General features: G+C 37.5%; 1 protein-coding gene across 4 annotated transcripts in view; it reads left to right on the plus strand.

Annotated features, from left to right (window-relative positions):
- Positions 1-25,494, plus strand: part of Ctnna2 (catenin alpha 2) — a 940,372-nt gene that overhangs the window by 839,341 nt on the left and 75,537 nt on the right. For all 4 annotated transcript variants that reach the window (XM_076833066.2, XM_076833065.2, XM_076833068.2 and 1 more), the window contains 3 exons: positions 4,588-4,680; positions 5,283-5,439; positions 14,847-15,047. In XM_076833066.2, the coding sequence (XP_076689181.1) occupies positions 4,588-4,680; positions 5,283-5,439; positions 14,847-15,047 (451 nt within the window). The remainder of the gene's footprint in view (positions 1-4,587; positions 4,681-5,282; positions 5,440-14,846; positions 15,048-25,494) is intronic.

A 25,494-nucleotide genomic window follows, 5' to 3' on the forward strand; every position in this document is an offset into this window, starting at 1 on the left:
ATTAAAAAAGAAATCTTGCATTTTTATATGGTCACAGTGTATATTTTATGAAAGCTTCACATTTTTTATTTTGATTTTTGTCAACTTCACTGTCTCATCAGTCTCCCAAGAATATTGCCACTCTGATTTTGGTCAACTAAGGTGCTCATTAAAGGGGTAGGGAGTGGATGCCAACTGCAATACAAATTCAGTTCATGAGGAGCAAGCTGTTTTCTTACAAGAATCAGCATCAGCTGTCCTTGCTGATTTATTTTCTGACTAATTCTGCTAATATTATTATTTGCTTCACTCTTCGCTTTCTTACACACTGTGCCCCAGAAGAGGAGGAAAAAAAAAAAAAAAAACATAATCATTGAGCAGCCAGAAAGTTGTTACTCAGGCAATCAGAAAAGAAATACTATGAGATGGACATTTTACCTGTCTGTGATATGGGTAATGATTCCCACCCAGGAGCACTGATCTCTTCTTTTTTAAAACTCTTAAAGTTCTTGATGTAGGCAGCACACAATTTAGTGATGGCGTCTAAGCTCCCTCCTTTTCCCCAAGATAATTTGTTCTTAAGGCACTATGTCAGAGATAGAAGACTGGCCTAGTCCTTTTGCCTTTTACTTCCCCAGATCCATTATGCTCTCAAAAGTTATGGAGGAGCGCCTCCTTTCATAGTTAGATTGCTGAGGGCAGGGGGTGGTTAATACAATAGGCCACCTATACTCATGGCCTATTCAACTTTCAGGAACCCCAAATCAATTTAAATAGACCAAAATTTAATACCTGATGATAGACTTTATTGTTTTCTAAGCTTCCAGGAAGGCAAATAACTCTTGTTGTCTCAGTGAAGTTGCAAATAATTCAAGACTGGAGAAAGTAAAGGCCAGAGCCAGCTGGACGTGTATGTCCCATAAATGTTGGTTGACTTGAGCCAGTTCCAAAATTCTAACAGATTCAATCACATTGCTCAGTGTCTTGGATCGTAACCTATTAGTGGCCTATGGTCTTCTTTTTTATTCCTATTGATCGCTTCAAATGTTTATGATTCTAGCCCACAATTTCCTCCCTTCCCTCCCCCCACCACCTCCTTCACCATATTGAACGGGTATTAGAGTAGAAAATTCTGTGCTTTGGCCTGGCGCCATAGTGGTGCATGCCTGTAATCCCGGCCTTACAGGAGGTTGAGACAGGAGGATCCTGAGTTCAAATCCAGCTTCAGCAATGATGAGGTGCTGATCAACTCAGTGACACCCTGTCTCTAAATAAAAAATTAAAAAATAGGGCTGGGGATGTGGATCTGTGGTTGAGTGCCCCTGAGTTTAATCACTGGTACCCATCATCCCTGCCAAAAAAGAAGAAAGAGAAGAAAAAACTGTGCTTTGAAAAATAGGATACTTTACCAAAGAGTTTCTGATATCATAATATTAGAGCTGTAATTAAACAATAGATAATTGAAGCTGGGCAAAGTGGTGCATGCCTGTAATCCCTCTCAGGAGGCTGAGACAGGAGAATTGCAAGTTCAAAGCCAGCCTCAGCAAAACTGAAGCACTAAGCAACTCAATGAGACACTGTCTCTAAATAAAAAATTACAAAATAGGACTGGGGATGTGGCTCAGTAATTGAATGCCCCTGAGTTCAGTCCCTGGTACCAAAAAAGAAAAAAAAAAAAAAAGATAATTGACAGAACTGTGGGAATCAAAATACCTAGACCCATGTTCAGAGTTACCAAGATGCCAGTAGTTTCAGTGAGGAGAGAAAAGCAAGCCAAAAGAAAATCAGGAAGGTGGGGATCTGGATCGAGTCCATGACCAATTTAAAATAAGCAAGACTGCCTTCGGAGATACTGAAATCTTTAACATCACATTGAAAATATTTTCAGAATATTTCAGAACACAATGCAACGTAAATGAAATTCTGATTTTAAGTGGAATTAAACAGTAGGAATACATTGCACAGTGAAGGTTGCCAGACTGTAGGATTTGTGGAGCAGAAAAATTAAATAGAATAAATAATTGGAGGATTATTCAGAGTTGCCAGCTCCTTACTTTTGCCACAGCCTGCTACCTCTGTCCTCCCTACTAAGATTCTATGGGTAATGAGGTTCCCATGTTAGACCTGAGCCAGAAAACGGTTTGTTTAAGCAAAGGATGAGAAAACATTTCAAAAGACACACAAAGAAAAGTTTGTTGTCGCCATGTGGATATTACTGGTTGACTTTCTCATGTATAAGATTCCAGCTCTTCTCAGCCCTAGGTCCCCTGGGTTGACCTCCACCAAGTGACCCAGAGCGAGCATGGATGTGAAGCTATGTTCTGGACTGCTACCTCCAGAGCCATTATTTCCTTGACAGTGTTAGTTTATTCTTGCTTTTCTTACAGGGATGCAAGAAAATATTAACCCATGATCTGGTTCCTGGGACATTTTATGTTTTCATGTTGTTGTGCCACATTCTTTTTAAATTGTCTTCTACTTTCAAAAGTGTGATCTCAAGTCTCTCTCACACCAAGCAACGATGGTAAAGGGCAAACAAAGCCTTCATCTAAAATCATCATTTCACGGAATGAAAAAGGTTGTTCAAGAGCAGATGTAGGAAGAATTTAATTGAATATTAAAAGACCGAACTTGACATTAGAAAGATATAACTTTATGAAAATTTTTCTACATTATTCTGATTTTATTTTATTTTTTTCCTGCCATCATAGACAGGGGGATATTGCATTCTGGACTCACGAAGGACAAGAATGTAGAAACCATGGTTGAACACTATAGCATTGGTAAACATTTGCTAGAAGATAAATTGAAAAATTTTCTAGTCAGATTAAGGTGCAGCTCCACTTTATTTTTTGAGCATCTATGGTGCATGCCAAATCACCACATGAAGTTCTACTCAATAAGTTATTCTTTCATTCATTCAGTGAACATTTATATACTACTTATTCTTTGTCATGTACTGAATCGGGCACTTGGAATGTAAAATTATGTAAATATAGAATACAAATATAACAAAGGTTAATCAAAATGCAGAATGGAGAAAATCTGAGGTAGCAAAAGAAAATGGAAGTTAAAGAGCTATGTGTTATTGTCCCTGCTGGGCTTTTAGAAAGTTTTATGCCCATGGGCATTTAGTATCCTTTCCTGTGAATGAGTACGACAAGGCATATTTGTCTTTTCTTGTATTTGTTTTGAAAAGTATAATAGTGAAATTTATCTGAAGATCAAAGGTACACCACATATTGTAAGAAATGACATGATAATGTTTGTAACTCATTTAAACTGTGATTTCTCCTACTACCTATTTTCACGGTAATAGACATAATGTGTCCTTCATCTTTCTTAAAACCTTCAGAAAGGGATTCTTACACTAGTGACTTATTGAAGTAACCTTTGAAAGTATTCCTGGTATCACTGTCCACACTTTTTGCTACTGATGAGCAAACTGAATACAAAGTAATTACATAGCTGCTTGGTGGTAGAACCTGGATTGCTAGTTCTGAGATCCCCCACTTCTCCGCACTGGGCACCTGTGGTTTATTTCACATTAGGAATTATGCACATGTGTAGCACATTTTCATCTCTAAGGGCATCAAGGCAGCTCTCAGCAGCCTGGTTCTGGAGGATAGAGGTGAATAAGATACCAAGGACAGATGGCTCAGAGGCTCCAGCGGATTCTGTCTCTTCTAATCACTTGTTTTATTTGCCCTACTGACCATAGCCCTCGATGACCTTCTCTCCTTTGACCTTTCTAATCCTCAATCTCCTATCCTCTTGACACCATCCTGATGGGACTGATAAGTGCTCTGATGGCAGTTTTGCCTGCTGTTGACCTTGACCTATCAATCTGACCTTGTAATAACAATGCTCCACCCTTGATAAGAAGGAATAATATAAATTGAACTGCCTGACCTGAGAACTTTGAATTTAGTTCTGCTGTTTTGGCTTGTGTAGTATTTTGGAAAAATCAAAATTTTAATGCCTTGATTGTAGACTTGCACGTTCTAATTTGCCATGTACTCCACCATTGCCTACTGAGTCACACCAGCCTTTTCTATACATCTCTCTCGTCTTGTCCCTGAAGGCATTTGAGTGGCTGCTGATAGCCTAGCATCTTCAGGCAGGTCTGGGTTCCTGTGGGCAGAGCACTCAAATTTTCAGCTTACAATGATTCTCAAAATCCGAAGTATTGCCTGTAGCATTTCTCTTACTGGTCAGAGTAAAGTACTGATGTGGCCTGGATCATAGGATTCTGTATTTCATGATGAATCTTAGGAGATCCATGAAAGTATAGGCAGATCAGGGCAGTCCATAGGAAAAAAAAAATCAAAACAGTTCAAACAAACTCATTTAAAATATATCATTGTGTTGCGCTTGCAAATCTTGAAGCAAAAATTTGTTTTTAAGTGCCTGGGTTTGGGGGGGCAGAAATGCCTAAACTAGCATATGAGGAAATAATATTTGGATAAACACAGAAGGGTTCCTTTATCATATTGGTTATAGGATTCTCCCAAGAATGACCTTTTCCCAGAGAAGGTGAAAGGTTATACAACAGTATGCTTTCTGTTTGCCCAATGTGAATTTTCACTTGAGTCTTCTTCAATGCAGGTTGCCAATTTGGCCTGTTCCATCTCCAACAACGAGGAAGGGGTGAAATTAGTCCGAATGGCAGCCACACAGATTGATAGCCTGTGTCCTCAGGTAAGCCTCCAATATTTTATTTTGTAAGTCAGTCAACGACATGATACTCAGGACCCCCTGTACTCAAACCCTCATATCCCTTCTGTCCTTGCCTAAATTTCTTCCAACTGGATTATGTTACCCATCAATCACGGGCTCTTTAAAGTTCTGCCTTTCTTAAAAAGAACTTCTCACTATTCCATGTATTATTGTGGCAATTATTGTCTTTTCTACTCATATTGACTTATTCTGTTTGTTTTGGCTCGTAATTTAAATGCTCACTATCTATTTACCTTGTCTCAACAAGTAAATTATAAGCTTGCACAGGCAAAAAGGAAGAGTTATATTTCCTACATATCTGCATTAAATAAATAGGAACTTGTCCAGTAAATTCCTCTTGAAACCTGAGGCTAATTACTGTATCTTAAAAAGAAGAAGCAAACAAAAACGAATGGTAGTTGATAACCTACTGTATCTTTCGTGGTTTGCATTGTCCTGAACATTGACAACCCATGTATCTGTAGAATATGCAGGGTGCAGTGTTTCAATATGGTCTTTCACCTGCTTGCTCCCCTCTTGGAGGAATGTGGTCATCATGTCCCTGGATTGTTCCTAACAAATAGGTCATCAATGCTGCTCTCACACTGGCTGCCCGGCCACAGAGCAAAGTTGCTCAGGATAACATGGACGTCTTCAAAGACCAGTGGGAGAAGCAGGTGCGAGTGCTAACTGAGGCTGTGGATGACATCACCTCGGTGGATGACTTCCTGTCTGTCTCAGGTAATCACAGGCCCCTTACCAGGCAGCTGGAAGAGGGAACAGGATGAGGTAAGAAATATCTCACAGATGTCATAGGTCTTGTGATTCAAGTGCTCTCCTTGGCCCTTTGAGCAATGGATCATCTCTGCAAATGTGATTATAACACCCTCTTGAAAATTTTTATTTCTAGATACTGAGTCAAGTCATCAGAGGGGGAAAAATACAACTTTCTGATGAAGATGTCAGAGCCTGAACATATTATTTAAAGAGGTTTAGATTCCCTTTTGGTTTTTAAGCAGGAGGGATTTTGGGGTACATCTGAATCATCATGTTAAAAAAGGTTACAGAGTATCAGATTGGCCTATGTGGTCTGTGTCTTAAACACGGGCAATCAGTTATTCCAATTTGGCTATCTTAAGTGGGTCATTTTTCCAATAAGGGAAAGTCTGTGACGAGTCAGGTAGAAATATCAGGAACAGAATTAAGCCACTAGAAGGCACAGGAAAGCCGTCAAGGCTCTGAGCATTTGACTGTTAGGTTGCATAAGGAAATGAGGAAAAGGAAAGGGAACTAGTCATCACTGTAATTGTAACTTCCTTCTTTGCACATGAAGCCAGACTGGAGGGTGCTAGCAGATCTGAATAACTATGAAGTCAATTTGACTTTTAATGGGACTCATCTTGCTGTTCAAGATTAGGTTACCAACAAGCAAAGGGGCCTTTTTTGCAAACACCAGTTCACTGTGGGGAGGAGGTGACTAGAAACAGAAGTTTTCATGAGGCATTAAAAGAACCAGGTGACCCTTGAAAATTCAAATTGGCCAGGTGTTGGTTCTGCTGACAGGTTTATAGAGCTCACTCCTACCTAGCCCCTCAGCACAAGACACATCACTGCTGGTAGGAGCCAGGCATAAGGGACCTCTGACTACAGCCATGCAGAAAGATTTCTGGAGGGAGGCTGCCATGTATGGGTATTTTTCCTGTTTGCCATCTTTCCTTTTCATGAAGAAACAGACAATGAATTATATTAGACACTTGTTTTGTGGGCTTGTCTGAGAACAGTGTAGTTGAATCTATAGATGTGATTATCCAAAAGCCAAGTTTTCACTGATGGAGAACAAGATGAGAAAAAAAAAAAAATGAGCTACCACGTGCATAGGGTCTGTAATTTGTTGTATGCTTTAATTCTCACCAAAATTCTAATATAGATATTAGTATACTAAGTCTTCATTTGAAAAAACGAAGCCAGTGAAAGGGGAAGTAACTTGGCAGAGATGGTATTGAATCTTGATCACTTTTTTTCAGAAACTACACGGTTCTCTATAAGTTAAGATTAGAAGGGAAATTTCTTTCCCTTGGTGCTTTCTACTTTCTAATTTTCTACTTTCACTTCAGATCCCTTCTCCTATTCTCATTCCGATTTCTAATCTTGTTCAGAAACCTGTCTTGTTTTTTCTTCCCAAGGTGCTTGGTTTTTGATGACTTGTCAAAGCAGCTCTTCATTTAAATATCCCCCTATCTAGGGGTTGACTGATTAAAAAAAAAAGAACTCAATATGTTACCATTCCTTGAGTTTTTGCTTTGCCAATGGCTGAGCCCTCATACTGTAAAAACTGCCCCCAAAATACTTTTCTCGTTAGGTGCTTAGAAATTGTTTAGATAGATATGCTGGAGGATTCAGGTGCTAGGGAATAGAAAGCTACCGATACTAAGTCTTCTTCTAGTGTCTATTCATTATTTATGAAGGTGACTGCAGGGTCCTCAGTTAGTGGCTGTCGGACTCCCCACCCAACTTCAAACCTCACATAGCCAGCCTGATAGCCCCTGGAAATCTTCCTCTGAGTCCCCTTCAAAGTACAAATACATAGATAATATCCATATATTACCTTTTATTCAGAGAGGGATCATTTGGAAACTTAAAACTTTCCCAACTTCTCTTTTTCTTCAAATACATGTACAAAAATTTCTTGCGGGGTAAGGAGAAGCAATGTGAGCAGGCCTTATCTCAGACTTTTTGAATAGTGCAAAGATTTTCTTAATTTCCTTCCCCCAAGCCCTGCCTCTGTCACCTTTTTCCCTGGCGTTCCTTTGTGCATCTCATTATTACCAGCAACAAGAACAGCTTTGGCTCTGGCAGATAACACCCTTGCGGTCCAACCCTAGTTGTACAAATGCCATGGCAGGCCATGAACAGATGCTGTCAGGGAGCCAGGTTGGCAGGGCCTGCTGGGGCATGCCTTCGGAGCTGACAATCAGGCAGTGGGCACCTTTCTACAGATACGGCCTGGCAAAAAAAATGGCACAACCCACTCTTTCTGTTGCTAGGCTGTAAACACAGCCAAATAGTTGGGAAAGTGTGTTTCCTCTGATCTTTGAGGTAGAACCAAACATTTTGCATCAGTATATTGCAAGTTTGGCCTAGGAGATGGTATTTTGGAACAACATGAATGGAATTGTATGTATCAGTTTCTTCTTGGGGACTATCTATTCCAGCCTGAAACTCTATTTTAAAAAATACGAAAAAAAATTTTTTTAAAAGACTATAGTTGTTTTTTCTTTTCTTCTTTCTTAAGGCTACCTGAACTTGTATATCTGAGTGTTTAATTTGTTCAGCTGAAATGCAACAAGTTTGGGAGCAATGATGCTAGCTATTAACATTACAAGAGCAGAGCCAATTTTCAGTGTGGCCTGGGCTCATAAAAATGTGAAATAGCTGCATTAGAACATTTAAACCTTTCCTACTGGGCAAAAGCTACATTTTTTAATAGTGCTTTAAAATGAGCACCTTGGCATTAGCCATGTGACAGTTTAATTCTTGGGTTTGGCTCACAAAATTATAGAAATCTAAGATTTGAAAAAACCCTTAACTCAATCCCATAATATCCAAGATTTGTTTTGTTTTGTTCTGTTTTTCCATTTCTTTTTTTCTTTTTCTTTAGGATCTTGAATTTGTTTTCTTTAAAAAATTCACACAGTGACTTTAGTTTAGAATTTAGAAATGGGAGCTTTGTGCTTTGTAAAATCAGGTAGTTTGGTCATCATTGATTAATTAAAATTTTTTTTAAAATTACATATTTTTAAAGAGGTTGCAAAAATCCAAGGACATTTATTACAAAATATGTTACAGCCAAATATTTTATGACATGTTTATGTCCCTTGCTTGATATTAGAATGCACCATCGCATGTGCCTGGCAGTTTTTTCCTAGCAACGTAATCTCTAGAATTATATTGAGTTTATTACTACCTTCACTTTTTTTCTTTTCTTTTTGGAATAGCATTCCTCTATCTCCTTACTTTAGGAGGAATTATTCTTCTTCAAAATACCTTAGAATAAAATGTGAAATGGATTGCTCCTCCCTCCTGCCCCAGAGAAGCTTAACCACTAAGCCACATTACCAGCCATTTCTATTTTATTTGAGACAGGGTCTTTCTAGGTTCCTTAGGGACCTCCATAAGTTGCTGAGGTTTGCTTGAACTTGCAGTCCTCCTGGTTTAGTCTTCCAAATTACTGTGTTACAGGTGTGCACCACAATGCCTGCTGGATTGCTCCTTTTTTTTTTTCTTTTAAGGGAGGGAGGGAGGGAGGGAGGGAGAGAGAGAGAGAGAGAGAGAGAGAGAGAGAGAGAGAGAGAGAAAATGAGAATTTTTTAATATTTATTTTTTAGTTTGTTTTTTTTTCCCCCGGCGGACACAACATCTTTGTTTGTATGTGGTGCTGAGGATCGAACCTGGCCCGCACGCATGCCAGGCGAGAGCGCTACCACTTGAGCCACATCCCCAGCCCCAATTGCTCCTTTTTAATGGACATGTTTATCCAATATCTTTTCCTTTATTATCTGCTATCTGAACAATGCTTCAAGGAATGAAAATATGAATAAAGAATAGATTTTTGCCTTCAAATAATTCATTGCCCTTCTTGATTAAAAAAAAAAAATATATATATATATATACCTATATACCCAGTCCTGTTTGGAAACACACTGACTTGAGGGTGCAGAAGTTATCTCATACACTCTAAGAGTCCATATATACACTAAGCCTAGTCTTCTGACCAAAGATTTCATGACTATATGAACAGTTGTGGCTATTTTTCAAATACATTGTTAATGCTTTGATGAACAAAATGCAATTTATTTTAAAGTATTCTCGACCCTATTGGCTTTTACATGTATGTCATTCATTAGTATAACAACTCTCATTAGAGAACTATTACTTGTTTTTCAATAAAAGGGGACCTGTAATTGGGGAAGCTTGGGAAATTCTAACTATACTATCCTAATATTTCAAAAAAATAAATTGATTTGAAAAATTAGTCAATATATGTTTTTGGCATTTTTGTCTAGTATGAGATAATTGTATTTACTCTGTGTCTTCTATTCTATTTCATTGGTCTTCATGTCTATTTTGGTGCCAATACTTTGTTTTTGTTACTATAGCTCTGTAGTATAATTTGAGATCTGGTATTGGGAAGCCTCCTGCTTTGCTTTGCTCGCTAAGGATTGCTTTGACTATTCTGGGTCTCTTTATTTTTCAAAATGAATCTTATAACTGCTTTTTCTCCTTCTATGAATGTCATTGGGATTTTGATGGGAATTGCATTGTATCTGTATAGTGCTTTTGGTAGTATGGTCACTTTGACAATATTAATTCTGCCTATCCAAGAACATGGGAGGTATTTTTATCTTCTAAGGTCTTCTTTAATTTCTTTAGTGTTGTATAGTCTTCACATCTTTTGTTAAACGACTGATTCCCAAGTTTGGTTTTTTGTGTTTTTTTTTTTTTTTTTTGAGGTTATTGTGAACGGGATAGCTTTCCTAATTTCATTCTCAGCAGATTCATCATTGGAGATTAGGAACACAATTGATTGATGGGTGATGATCTTGTGTCCTGCTATTTTCCTGAATTCATTTATGAGTTCTAAAAGTTTTCTGGGGGAGTTTTTTGGGTCTTCAAAATATAGGATCATGTTGTCAGCAAACAGGGATAATTTGGGCTCTTTTCCTGTTTATCTCCCTTTAATTTCCTTCCCTTGCCTGGTTGCTCTGGCTAGAGTTTCAAGGACTGTATTGGATAGGAGTGGTGAAAGTGGGCATCCTTGTCCTGTTCCTGTTTTTAAAGGAAATGCTTTCAGTTTTTCTCCATTCAGAATAATGTTCACCTTGGGTTTATCATCTATACCCTTTACAGTGTTGGTTCAGGAACTTACTTTCTTAATTAGACTCCTAAAATACAAGAAGTAAAATAAAAAAAAAATCAATGAGTATGGTGGCATCAAATTAAAAAGCTTCTTCACAGCAAAGGAAACAATTGAGTGTGAAGAGAAAAGCCAAAATCCTTACCCCCTGCCATCTCAAATAGGGCATTAATATATAAGACATACAAAGAACTCAAAAAATATACAAAAACAATAAAAACCTAATCAATAAATTGGCCAAGTAACTGAACAGACACTTCTCAAAAAGAAGAAATACAAATTATCAACAAATATATGAAAGATGTTCAATATCTCTAGCAATTAGAGAAATATAAATTAAAACTACATTGAAATTTCATCTCACTCCAGTAAAAATGGAAATTATCAAGAATACAAGCAACAATAAATGTTAGCAAGGATGTAGGGGAAGAGGTACACTCATGCATTGCTGGTGGGACTGCAAATTGGTGCAACCACTGTGGAAAGCAGTATGGATATTCCTCAGAAAACTTGGAATGAAACTACCATATAACCCAGCTATCCCATCCTTGGGAATATATCCAAAGGACTTAAAATCAACAAACTACAGGGATTCAACCACAACAATTCACAATAGCCAAGATATATAGCCAACCTTGGTGCCTTTCAATAGGTAAAGCAAATGTATTGTATATACACAATGGAGTTATTACTTGGCCATAAATAAAAATGACTTTATGGCATTAGTTGATAGATGGATAGAACTGGAGACTATCCAGACTATGGCATTAGCTGATAGATGGATAGAACTGGAGACTATCACGTAAAGTGAAATAATCCAGTCCCCAAAAGTTAAAGGTCAAAAGTTTTCTCTGCTATGCAGAAAATAATCCAAAATAAGAGGCGGGGGGGGGAGGATAAATAGAAAGGAATATAAGATCAGTGGAGTAGACAAATTGGAATAAAGGGAAAGGAGGAGGGAAGGACTAGAGAAAGACACTGGCATAAATCTGACCTAACATTCCTATGTATATATATGAATGTACCGTAGTGAATCTCACCACTATGCATCCACAGACACTAATTAAAAAAAAAACTACAAAGAAATATCACTAAAATAGAGGGAAGAGAACAGGGAGAGGAAGGAGTGAAGGGAAAGGAGAAGTGCTGGGGACTGAATTTGAAAATCATATTCCATGCTTTTAAATTATGTCAAAACGAACCCCTATTGTCATGCATATTTAAAAGAACCAACAAAAATTATTCAGTTAGTAAACAGTAAAGTTAATAAGGTTTACATTTTATTCACAAGAAATCACTAACTTGTCTAACCACTTAACAAATTAGTTGATTGGGCTGATTAAAAAATGTTTTTGTTACCATGGACTTTCGGACCTATGCTGGGTTTTTCTCCAAATAAAAGCTCATTTTTTTTTCTTGTCTTTTAATTAAATTAGATGTATATTTCCATTTTGAGGAATAGTTGTTGTTTTCAAGCCCTACCAATTAGTTTTAATATAGTGGGACCTGAGTGTGCTTCTTCAAATTTTTAGAATTATTATTAAGTCCAGAGAGATTAATAACTGATATAATTAACAGAGTCCTCACTGTTTTACATTTGATTCCAAAATACTATCTTTAAAAAAAAAATGAGATGATATGCCATGAGCTTTGTAATGTTTTGAACAACCAATAAAAAAAATATTTTAAAAAAAATGCACAGAAAAGCAGTGGCTATGTCTATTCTTAGAGGAAGGTGTTATTCAGAGAAGATGCACCCAGGTGAGGTTTAGGCAGGAAGCCCTTTCCGGCTGCTCCCTTCCAGGGGCCAGGGCACAGTATAATTGTCTCAAGGAATCCAGCAGGGCAGTAGAAGAGGCTTATTTCAATCAATTTTTTTGTATGTAAAATCCTTTGCCACGTTTTATTTGAGTGAACATTTTCCTCAGGTTTCCTTTTGAGGTGAGTTCATCTGTTCTAATCCAAAATCTCATGAAAGGATAATTTTTAGAAGTTCCTTAATAAAAGTAAAAACTTCTTAAATCTATATTTTCACAACTGTGTGTGTGTGTGTGTGTGTGTGTGGTTGTTTTTTGTTGTTGTTGTTTGTTTGTTTGTTGTTTGTTTTGTCTTGTTTTTGTTTGTTTTTTTGGTTTATTTGACTCAGAAAATTATCAGTCTTTTGAAAGTATCACTTTTTTGAGTTTAAGAAAGCTGGATACTTGAATTTAAATACTTTGTTGTTTTTCTAATTTAATTTATATTTGAAATTAAAGAACTAGAGAATATAGAAGTGAGAAAATCAAATTGTATAAGGTTACAATGGAATACTTATGAAAAGCAAATTGTACCTTCCAATTCTCTACCCAATTTCCAAATGAACAAATATTCCCTCTGAGTGCTGGATTTAATGAAAGTGGGAGGGATTCCCTGGGGTTTGCTAGATCCCTTTTTCAATTCTCCTTCTTTGAGAACTTTAAACTCAGAACTAGTCCTGGAAACTTCTTAGATATATAATAATGTAATAATTCATTTAATTCTCTAACTATTCATTGAATCTGGCAATTATAATTGTTAAAGATTAACCTATTACTGAGGACCATTGGTAAACTTGTTCTGTTTAGCTACTTAAAGCATGTGTGTATGTGTCTAAGTCTATTCATATGGCTATAAAAATATCATAAATGAGGTTGCTTATAAACAACAAAATGTACTTCTCACAATTCTGAAGGCTGAAAATCCAAGATGGAGGTGTCCTGTGAAACCCTGCTTCCTTACAGACTTTTCACTAACCTTATGTGACTTGAAGGGGTGAAGGAGGTCTCTACGGTCTCTTTTATAAAGACACTAATCCTATTCATGAGAGTTCTGTCTTCATAATCTCATCTGCCAAAGTCCTTACCTATTAGTACCAGATCTCATAGAGTATGAATTCATCACTCAGACCATTATACATCTCTGAATTCTCTAGTTCTTTAATTTCAAACATAAATTAGAAGAGGAAAAGAATAAAATATTTAAATTTGTATTTAGAATTTCAACATTAATTTGGGGGATGGGTGTGTGTGTGTGTGTGTGTGTGTGTGTGTGTTCAGCTTAAAGTGGTTTTTTTTTTTTGTTTTTTTTTTACATAGAATACCAAACTTTTTCTTTCTTCTTCTTCTTTTTTTTTTTTTTTTTTTTGTTTCATTTCAGTGGTACTGGGGATTGAACCCAGAGGCCCTCTATCACTTAACCACACCCAGTCCTTTTGATTTTTATATTTTATTTGAGACATGGTCTCACTAATTTACTGAGAACGTACAATCTTCCTTCTTGCCTCTGGAATTGCTGGAACTATAAGCATGCACCACCACACCCAGCAGAATACTAGGCCTTTTAAACATTTTTTTAGAATTGTGCTGTTCAAAGGACATAATTACATACATGGTAGATAAAACTTTGTTCCCTTGTTAAACTGTGAGATCAGGTGTTTCCTCTATGCCAGTAGAGAATGAAACTGCTCCTTCTCCTACATGTTATCTTCCTTGGGCAGTGACAGGAGATGAGAGAGATGCTTGCCTTGACTGAAATCTGATGCAATCAGCCACAAGATTGGATTGGATTTTAATTGTGAGGGAACTCTGTGATCTTCACCTCATGAATTTTTCCATTGCATATACCTGCTATATGACAGGACGTTAAAATACTGGGTGATATTTATTCTGTCCCATCCCTTAAATCTTTCTGTAATACACACACAAACACACACACAGTGAAACAAACATGTAATCAAAGCTTCACTCGGTTCAACTTTAGAAAGGATTCTACTAGGTCAGATTACTTGATGTTGGCTACCACAACAACTCCTAAAAGACCCTCTGGGCAAAAAGTCTCAATCTTTGAAACAAGAAAGGGCTAGTTATTCTTTATATCAGTGGCAAAAAAGTCTCATCCCCAAAGTAGCAGCATTAACATCACTGGGAACTTCACAGAAACTCTGTCTTGGGCCCCACATCAGAGCTACTGAATCAGATATCCCACAAGTAGCACAGAGCAATCTGTGTGATGCTGCAAGCCTTCTGGCTGATGCTCAGGTTTTACAACTACTATTGTAATTATAAAGTATGCCCTTTAAGTACCATTTCAGTGTTATTAGGCATGCACTGATATATGCAAGGTGAGGACTCATGATGGTTGTTGAGTTAATTTTAGATTGGCTATTAAGTTCTGAGTGATATAAAGCCATATAAATGTGTATATATGCTCCCCACAGAAAATCACATCTTGGAGGATGTGAACAAATGTGTGATAGCCCTCCAAGAGGGGGATGTGGATACCCTGGATCGGACTGCGGGAGCCATCCGGGGACGGGCAGCTCGGGTGATACACATCATCAATGCTGAGATGGAGAACTATGAAGCTGGGGTTTATACTGAGAAGGTGCTGGAAGCTACAAAATTACTTTCTGAGACAGGTAAGCCTGGATATTATATCTGTTCAAAATGTTAATGCCATGATTAATTTCCATATCTGAATAAATCTGTTGCATTATTCTTAGAGGCCTTTTTGTTTTTAAGTTTTGGACATGTCGTTGTAATCCTTTCTGAACTTGAATAGAGTGGAAGCTTTGTTTACATGTTTGTTTGATTGTATGTTTTTTTATTACAGAAAAAAATATAATTATTTTATTGCATTATTTTCACTGTGCAATATAAGAGAGTACTCGAATGTTCTTGTTTCTTGAATTTGAATAACTTAAACCAATAGCAGTTTTATTACTTTTTATGTGAGTATCATTTTATAGTGTTCATATGTCATCTCATTTGATTCTCACAAGGACTTTATGAAGTAGGCAGAGAAACTTTGATTATTCCCAGTTACCAATAAGCAAATGAAGGTTCAAATTCGCTAAGAGACTGAAGTGAGATGACAAGGCTAGAAAATAGTTCCAATGTGATTGGAAGTTGTCATCTGAAACTTGAAAACCATTTTTCCATCTCTTGCTTCAGAGGACAAAAGTCTTAAGGGGAAACGCTGGACAGTGGGTGGGAAGTAGCATAGATTGTGCATGACTAGGACATGCTCCCCAAAAAAGGAGGTGGTGGCTGCTGAAGAAGGCTGGACTGTCAGCACACTCTTTCACATGTCTTCCCCAAGGGCGTGTGCATACTGGGGACTCACTGCTGCAGTAAGGAATAGTTACTCAGGGGAGCCCGTTGGAGTGCTCAGGTGCATTGGGATGGGAAAACAACTCATTTCCACTGAGTTGGCAAAGCAATCTACAACTTGAAGACTGTCAAAAGACTGGTCATCTTTCCTTTTATTAATTTAGTTTTTGCTCTTGACTACAGTCTCTTGGCTTCAGAAGTCCCTTCTGCCTTGCATCTTTGCTTATGTTTGTAGGGTGAGGGATGAGAACAGAGAGAATATTCCAAGAACAGGAAACTAGAGGATAGAAAAGGAGAACTTAAATTTATGTTGTATGGGGTTGTGAGCGAGTCATGATTGGGTTGTAAGTATGTACAGAAAGGCCTCTGCCCTCATGCACCAAGGGGAGCCCTCTTGGATTTGTACATGGACTTTGGACATCACTATGCTTTTTAAACGTAGATGTCTCTGAAAGGTCACATAGAGCAGTGTTCCAAGTTCTGCATGAGAAGACATATTAGTGGAGATATGTTTCTTTCTATATGGATTTATCATTTAAAGATTTGTTTAGATATTTATTAGCCTAGAAATAGCAAGGTAAAAATCAACTCATTTTCTCTGAAATATAAGACAATAGGGTATATTATCATAACAATGAGCACATGTATAAATTGTTGCCATTGAGAATTCTAGCAGACTTAGAATTTAAAATAATAATGATAATAATAAGATATCTCTTCAGTTTATAGACTTATTTTTAACCCTTGAAAGGAGATTCTGTCAAGTTTTTGTGATTCTTACCTGCTAGCTTGTCAGCTCTCTTCTCTTACAAAGTCTCAGCCTGGTGTGGTCTATCTAAAAATATAGTATTACTTGCTCGAGGCTGATCCTAAATAAAGAGTATCAGAGAAAAATAGAAGACATGGAAACATAAGTCTTGCTTACACATGACTGATAGGAAGAAATTGTAGTAAATGAAAAATATAGAGCAAATTGCCAATTTATATGTGATTTGGTGCCCACAAAGAATTCAGGCACCATTCAGAAGACACATTTTTGTGTTTTCTCTTATTGTATCTTGGGTTACTTTAGTAAAAGGAGTGGTGTTTATGAGGTCAAAACCTACTGAAAGGAAAGGTAATTGCTTAATTGATTGAACTTTTAACATGATTTTCACCCAAACTCTAGGAGTGTAAATAATTTTCTAGTTGATTTTATATATAAAAAAAATCCTCAGTGAAATAACCAATTCTTTCTGGATTGTGTTGTCACTAACCAAGACTTAACCTCTTGTTCATTGTCAAATCATTTAACATTCTCATCCCAACTCTTCCTCGAAATGGTTGAGCATTCTGGAAACTTTTCTAAGGAATTCTCCTTACAGTGATATCTGCATTCCATTCCTAGGAGAATAGAGTGAATGAGTGAGAAATTTAGAATCTACTTTTCAGAATCTTTTGAAGGTAGCTTGGAAAGTAACCAGATAGAAGAGATTGAAATAGTGTTTATACAAAACTGTTAGAAATGATAAAAATAGGTGTTAAAGAAAAGTAGATGATATTGGGCTAAGAACTTACAAAGACATGTCAATTATTTGGCCTCTTTCTCTAATTATTCTTTATTTCATAAACCAGAATATATTGCTTCTTTATAACTAAGTAGAGAGATTGCCACAGAAATGGAAACAAACTACTAGCTGTTAACTAATTGCTAGTTAGAATTGCTGGTGAATAAGCTTGCGCAGATCAAGGGCATGAACTTTGAGGAAGACCACAGAATCAATCAATTACAGTAATATAAGGATAGTTCTAATGTGTGAATGTCTATGCTAAGGAGATATATAGCCTCAAAATCAAAACTCCTGTGCATATGCCAAATCCTGTACTGATGCCAAATTTCTGCCTTTGGGTTAATATTTTATTTGAATTGATCACTTTTCTTATAAACTTAGCTAATGTCATGAGAGTACATTTGATTTTGGGGAGAGAACAAAGGGTTGGTAGGCAAGAAGGAGAAGACAAGGAGAAAGATGAGAAAAAAGAAAACAAATAAATTGTTATATGTTTTTTTTTCCCTCCTTAAAATTTGAGTTGTTTGATTTCAGACCCTGAGCTGTGCTACTGACCCTTTGGTCTGAGCAATTCTTTCTTGGGGGTTAGAGGCCTGTGCTTCCTGTGCATTGCAGAATGCTTAGATTCTGCCTCTACCCACTAGATGCTTGTAGCATCTGTTGCCTTTCCCACAATAAATTCTAATAACAAAAATCATCTCTAGACATTGCCAGATTCCTGTGTTGGGGGTGACAACACCCACTGTGAATCACTAGCCTATGGTAAAGAAATACCCCAAATAGAGAAAAGTTTGAGTAGGGCAAAATGGAGCCTGTGCACTAAAGACACAGAGTCGCGAAGGGCGTGGTGTGGGAGTGTGTTGCAGAGAAGTATTTATAAAAGGGCAGGGTGCTTAGCTAAACCAGATATTGCTGCAGAAGGTGATCACCAACACTGCCTAGCCCCGGTTTATGCACATGAGTGACTGCCGGGTGGGTCCACTAAAGGAGGACTCCTACTCTGTGATATGATGGCCTTCCGTGAGTGGCTAGGAAGAGTGACAAAACCATCTGTGGTTTATTTTCCATGAATTATTTTCCTTCCTCGGTAAAGACAGTATCTGACATAAGAAGGCTTTTTGTGTTGATATGAATGCTAAGTAAAATGTAAAAAAATAATTTCATGGATTACTAGTCTGCTAAAATTATAGGACAGCATCATGTAAAAATTTACCTATTTATTTCTTAGGAAACCAACATAGCAGTAAAATGGATCTACAGCAGACCCAATAGATACTTACATAGCGTTTTTGATGGGGTCTTCAATAAAACCTGAATTTATAACAGATTGCCAACGGCTTGGTAGTTAGTACACGCTTGTCCAGACTCATCTTCAGAGATCTCATTTGCAAAGTCAGGTTGCTGCAGAAGGCTGAGGAGGGTAAAAATATATTAGTGACATCATATTTAGATATCCATAGAGTTGTTCATTCTTTGCTGAATGGATTATATTCAAATGTCGTTTTTGTAAATTTGATAGCTGTTGCAGATTTGTGACCATGTGACCATTATTGGGTTGAGATTGCTCTGAGACTCTGCCAGACATTTCTTCTTTAGAGGACCAAAAAAGGAGATATTTAAGATGAAAATATTTTTAAATGAGTGTTCTGTTATTGATCATTCTGGATGAAGAGGTTAAAATTCCATTATTTTGAAGAACACCTGGGCCAAACCAGTGGTACGATTTTTACTTCCAAGGTCTAGAACCTGAAGTTTAATAAGAGGGAAAGGAGATTGTTGACCTCCTTTCTGTATTGTTTACATAGGAAATGTAAGAGGAGCAGCAAATAGGAAGCACTCAGCTGGAAATAATTTTGAAGGGTCCTTTTAGCTCAGTTCAATGCAATAGAGTGAACCTATGGTAGCCTGCCAACTAACTTTCATCTTAAACAAATTAGTTGATCCCTCTGGGATACAGTTTGGTGTATTGCTTGATGTTTGATCACTCAAGGATGGCCAATATTATTAATCTTAGAATATGTATGCACATCTCTGTTCCTGGCCTCCTGGTGACCACTCTCCATAGGAACTCATAGGGCCTGTGAATCCTGTGTATAAACCCACTGCTCCATCTGGATAGGTGTTTCATTGTTCTGTCAGAACACATCTACACAGCTCCCACTATCCTCCCTATAATGTTCTTCATTTCCTCCTCCTATTCCTTCTCAACATCTGTTTATTGAACTTATTCTTTAATGCTAACTCAGATCTCAGTTGGAAATGGAGAACTCTCAGTCTTTTGACGTATTTCCTCTTCAGTGTAAAAGGCTGCACGCATAAGCAGGTTCAGTTCCTAGAGGCAGGTGCTTCTGTGTGAACCCACAGCTTAGAAGGCTTTTATCATACAATTAGCATTTAATATATATGCATTGATTAAATGAACACAAACCATTGGGATATTGCACATTTTATTTTTAGTAGAGAATATGTTCATTGGCAACCTCAGGCTCACAGCCCAAGATTCCTAAATAAGTGGAGAGAATTTTTCCCTTCCATTTTCTACATTTCAAAGGGGAGCAATCTGATTGACTTTTGGGGCATCCTTCCTGCATTTGGACTCACAGTAGGGTAGCATTTTACAATTGTACGGATTTGGGCCATCTGCCTTATCCTTGTGGCTGGATTGGGGGAAGGGATGCCCGGAGGGAAATAATATCAATGTTAGAACAAGGTGGTAGGGGCAACTTATTGGGAAGACAAAAAAGTTAGGTATTATAGATTAGGAAGGACTGTTCCAGTCTAAGTCACTTTTCCATGACTGACCTTGAAATTAGATTATGGAAGTAATGAACTTCTACAGAAGCTGTAATGACTGAGCTTGCTCAGCCTAGACCTTTTAATATATTTTAAATGTGCTTTAATATAATCCTTACTATTGGTGTAAAGTATTTTATTTCTTTCTGAAAGGTCAAAATGATAGTGATATGGAGGAAATGATGTGACTGTTGGTGGCTTTGATGTTCATGGTGGTGGGAAGTCAGAAATATAGAAAGAATGAGAAGGAAATTTCAATCACTTAATATCCCTTAAAAAGGCAACGTGTAGTTTGTCTCAATGCCTTTTCTATATGACTGAATCCTATACAGTCTACGTTATCCCAGACAGCTGATGGATAAGGATTTTAAATATCTTTATTTATTTGCTTTGTTCTAAAAACACACGTGAAGTTTTCTGGCTCAGAGCATAAACTTGTTGACAGCATCAGTTCCCCACATTCCATTTTCCCTGTCAGGACAGTGTGATGATGGGTTCCGTGTATGCAGAGGAGTCTGCACTACAGGAAAAGAAACATAAAATTATGGACCTGGAAGTTACATAGCAATTGGCTGCCCCTTCCCTTCTGAGGGCAGGAGAAAAGTATTTGCCTCTTGTTATAACCATATTCCTTCCAGAAAAGGCCCTACTTAGATTGGCACAACTCTTGGGAGAGAAGTATATTGTTCCTGGTTTTATCCCCCCTTGAAATGTAAGCAAACATCTTGGAGGAAATAAAACTGTGAACCTCCCTCCAAGTTATTTTTTTTTTTAGGGCTTCTGTTGAGTTGTCCTTTGGATCAGGTCACCAGTCATTTTTGCTTAGACAACCCTAACCATACAGAAACCTGAAACTTGATTTTTCTACATGGTTTTGTTTGTAAATGATGTGTTCTGTGACAATTCAGACATGTGCAGCTCATGCAGCACGGGGCCTGAAGAATCACCCCAGAAAATAAAACATATGAAGAGAAAGTAAGATGCACAATTTTAACCTATTAATAAAATACACAACACGGAGTACAGATGGGCTAGGGTGGACATAGGATGGCTCACCATCACATATTTATGTGTTATAAATTTGGGGACACAGAACAAAGAGTGTCCATTAGCAAAGAAAATACAAAAGGAAAGATATAAATATGCATACCTGCAATGTATCATAGCATGGCTTCAGAGTCCTGGGAACTGCACATATGTGGTGTTTCTTTGTCCCTTCAAGGGAACCAGTACTAGCATCCATGTTGCTGGTAGTAGAGAAGAAGTGGATCCTGTATGTCATGTTCAGCAGGGTGAGGGCTGGTGCCTACTGGCAGTAGAGGCCAGGATGCTCTGTGCACAAACTGAAGTAGTATGTAGCCCCATCACCAAGCTTCTCACAGAGGGGAATATGCCATATCAATGATGGGTGCTTCAGTTCAAGAGGTGAAGAATATACTGACAGGCACTTGTTTGAAAGCACATGTAGTATGTCACTGGAGTACTCCAGAAATTGTTTTGATAATGGAAGATGAAAACTTCTAAATGTAGCTGGATAACCAGAAATAACTGATGGACATAAGAACCAGAGAGGTTCTATTTATCATGGTCAAAGTGACCCTAAGATCCCATCCTTCCCAGGTTTGTCTTCTAATATTAGCCAATTTCTTCCTTATCAGTGAAGTCCTCTAACTGTCCCATAAAACCTGCATCTTAACAAATTCCAATCCCATTCCTTACACCCATTACCTTTATTATCTGTGACATTCATTTGGTTCCAATATATGGCCTCATATTTCAAACTCTGCATTTGTCCATTTGTTTATTTATTGCCTGTTTTTTGTTTGTTTGTTTGTTTTGGCTTAAACAACTATAATTTATTTTCTTATCATTCTTGTGGCTAAAGGCTCAAGATAAAGGTATTTATAGGATAGATTTCCTGAGCTCTCTTCTTAAAAAATTTTTAAACTTTGATTTGTTAGATATGACAACAGAATGCATTATAATTCGTACATATAGAGCACAATTTTTCATCTCTCTGGTTGTACACAAAGTAGAGTGCCGCAGTCCGGCTGCAGCAAAATAACCGGGGGGTGACGAATGACTTGTGTACCTTGATACAGCAGGAGTGGAAGCCGTTTATTGTAGGACAGGAGTGGTATTTATACATTTTACACAGCTTATCTAATTAGCATAAAATAGATACAGCAGTCAACCAATAAGGAATCTCCACACTTAAAGGCTCGCTTTTGTTACTTCACAAACCACTCCCTCTGGCATTTTGCCAGGCACCATGCAGACTTCTTTACAGACTCTAACTTTTCTCGGGCAAAATACCAGGTGCCATCCTGACTTGTTTACAGACCTTAACAGTAGAGTACATCCTTCTTCTTACATGTACTTGTCGACTTACATGTAGTGATGAGCATCACATTCCACCATCTTTCCTACCCCTTCCCTTCTCTTTTCCCCTTTGCCCTATCTAGAGTTCATTTAATCCTCCTATCTCCAACACCCTGCATATTATGGATCAACATCCTTAATCAGAGAGATCATTCGGTATTTGGTCTTTTGCTGAGCCTTCTTTTTTTGAGCTTAAAAATGACCTCCTTCTTGCTGTCTCTTCACATGCTCATCTCTGTCTGATTTTGTGTTCTTGGGGTCTCTCTGTGTTCAAATTTCCTCTTCTTAGAAGGATATCAATCAGATTGGATGAAGATAATCCATAATGGGCCTCACTTTAACTTAAACATCTCTTTAAATACCTTATAACCAAATACACTCATACTGTGAAGCACAAAGCATATTGCCTATTTTAATGCATATGTTTGTTTTCCTGTAGTCAATCAGTTTCAGGACTGGGGACCTCTGGGAAAATGAGGCAGCATGAAGAACCCTACCCCCCGCCGCTTCAAACCCCATTTTTTGCAATCAAGTCAGAAAGATTTCAGACACGTTGCTCTGAGTAACAGGCATGAGTTTATTAGAAGGGATAGGAAACGGGAAAAAGGACACTCTTAAGGGAGAGAGTGTGTCCCCTCAGAGAGAAGAGGGGACAGCATGGCTCTCCTGTACTTCAGTTTTGTAGGGATCCCAGAGAAGTTTCCAGACAGTCCCACCCAGGTCCACCTCTCCACTTTTGACTGACAGCAGGGTAACAACAGACTTTCCAGTCCCCACTGCCATAACAACTCTGGGTCACCTTGGCCCATGCTGAACAGTTCTAATTGGAGGATTCACCATAAATCCTTCAGATTTTATGGTTAGAAGGAGTTATCCTTATCTCCCTGAGTTTTGAGATCTGGTTTGTGAAAAGGGTCACAAAAGTCTCCCTCTTCAGAGTAACTTGGGCTCCTCCTATCAACATTATTTCATGTCTGTATTTCTCCTGTAGATAACAGGTAGTTTGCTGAGGAATGTGACATATCCTGTCTTCTTAAGCCAGCAGGGCTGCAGGTAAATTGTGGAGGGTCAGCACAGCGGCCCCATTTTTTGTAGAATTATTCCCTTAGCCTCGTGTTCCTACTGTTCACATTTGTCTGTCCCCTAACAAGTCTATTGTGAATAAAGAATTGAGTGTGATGCCTTATTTAGCTTACAGTGTTTATCAGAACCTTGCTTGATAAATACAGTTTAATTTGGCATATATCTTACGACCTGTGTCATATGTATTGATTTTTTAATTAAATTTTAACCCCTTTAGATCTAAATCTGCCTCTTCATTTCTTCTAGCCTTGATTGGAGTTGAAGGCCAAATATGTTTATTAATATAAGTGAAAAATAATGACAAATTGCTTTATTTTAAGGGCGTTTTTTTTTAACCCTTTTAAAATTATATACTTAATAATCAAAATCAGAATCTTTAACATCACATGTAAGGAATTCTTAGCAAGTGTTTTACTACATCTTAACGCCATCTAAGTATTTAAACCCCACTGATGCCAAATTAAACTGTATTTATCAAGCAAGGTTCTGATAAACACTGTAAGCTAAATAAGGCATCACACTCAATTCTTTATTCATTCCTCAAGTTTCAGAATTAAATGTGCCATCTTTCCTCTTAAGTTATAAACCGTTTGTGATTATTTTTGAGATGCTTATTTTAAACTATAAGAAAACCTTCCAAGCCAGCAGTTTCTTTCCTTGGGGAAAGGAGTTTGTGTCTAGACAAGAGCAGATGGATGCTCCCTGATTCTCTTAGGGTGGTTATCGTGAATGGAATTTAGAGTTGCTGTTTTTTTTTTTTTTTCTTCTTCTCCTTTTTCTAAGCCATCCTTTTCATCTTTTATCAAACAATTCAGCTCATGGGTTATGTATGGCCTTCTGGAACTTGAATTTGATTTTGATGTTGGAAATGTACATTATAATTTTCCAAACATGAATTTATGAAAATAGTAGCCTTTTGGAACTCCCACAGAGAGATGACTGACGAGGAAAGAATACCCAAGGATGCACACAGGATGGAAGAGCTAGGACTGTCCAGCATGGTCATGGTGGTTTTTCTGAAGAGGGAAAAGTAGTTGACGGATTGTCACAAGGGAATAAGGAGCAGACTGAGTTGGGCTATTTTGCCTTTGCTTCTGGATTCCACTGTTCAACATCTTCCAACCTGAAGAAGCCGTATCAAGAGGGAACAAAGCCAGTGTATCTTTGGTCTAGACAGAGGAAGATTTAAATATAGACAGAGTGCTTAAGTTTTATTTCTACATTGTCTCTGCCACATGTTTAAAAAGTATTTGAGGATACTTTACTCAAGATTTAAAATCAATCAGCTAGCATAAATTAAATAATTAAAGTGGTGTAAGTGTGAGATAGAAGGAAAATAGCCTCACAAGAATATATTAGCTTAAGCTAGGAGGTTTATTAAAAAGAGTATTTTATTTGACAAACTGGATTTGAAATCTTTCTTTTCTTTCTTTTTTTTTTTTTGTGTGTGTATCCAATATCTCACACATGATAGGCAAGTGTTCTACAACTGAACTGTATCCCTAGCCCAAGTTTTAGCTTAATTAAAATTCTTTTCCCTATGGACCTAATAAATTTGTAATGAAACAATATCTATTATGGCCTTTTTGACAATCAAGACATAAAGAAAATTTCTAGAAGTGAGTTCATATAATTTTGTATTGAAGATAGATTTCATAGTAAATTCCTTATAAACCATGCAGCACTGTCACAAGGGTGATGTGGCCCTGCTGAGGAGAAAGAAGGGCATAAAACTGAGGGAGCTCAATTTGCAAGACAAATTGTAACAACTTATTAGTTTTCAGATTTACCATTCATTGGGTACTGTTTTCAGTTTATTTCATGATGTCCCATAAGACCTGTTTTTTGGTAGTGAATCAATATGGTTGTACTCCCAATTCCTTTTCAAAGAATAATGGGTGAATTGGCCTACTGTAAACAGAGGGAAAGGATGGAATGATGGGCA

Source organism: Callospermophilus lateralis, chromosome 14 (genome assembly GCF_048772815.1).
Source record: "Callospermophilus lateralis isolate mCalLat2 chromosome 14, mCalLat2.hap1, whole genome shotgun sequence".
Taxonomy (NCBI): Eukaryota; Metazoa; Chordata; class Mammalia; order Rodentia; family Sciuridae; genus Callospermophilus; species Callospermophilus lateralis.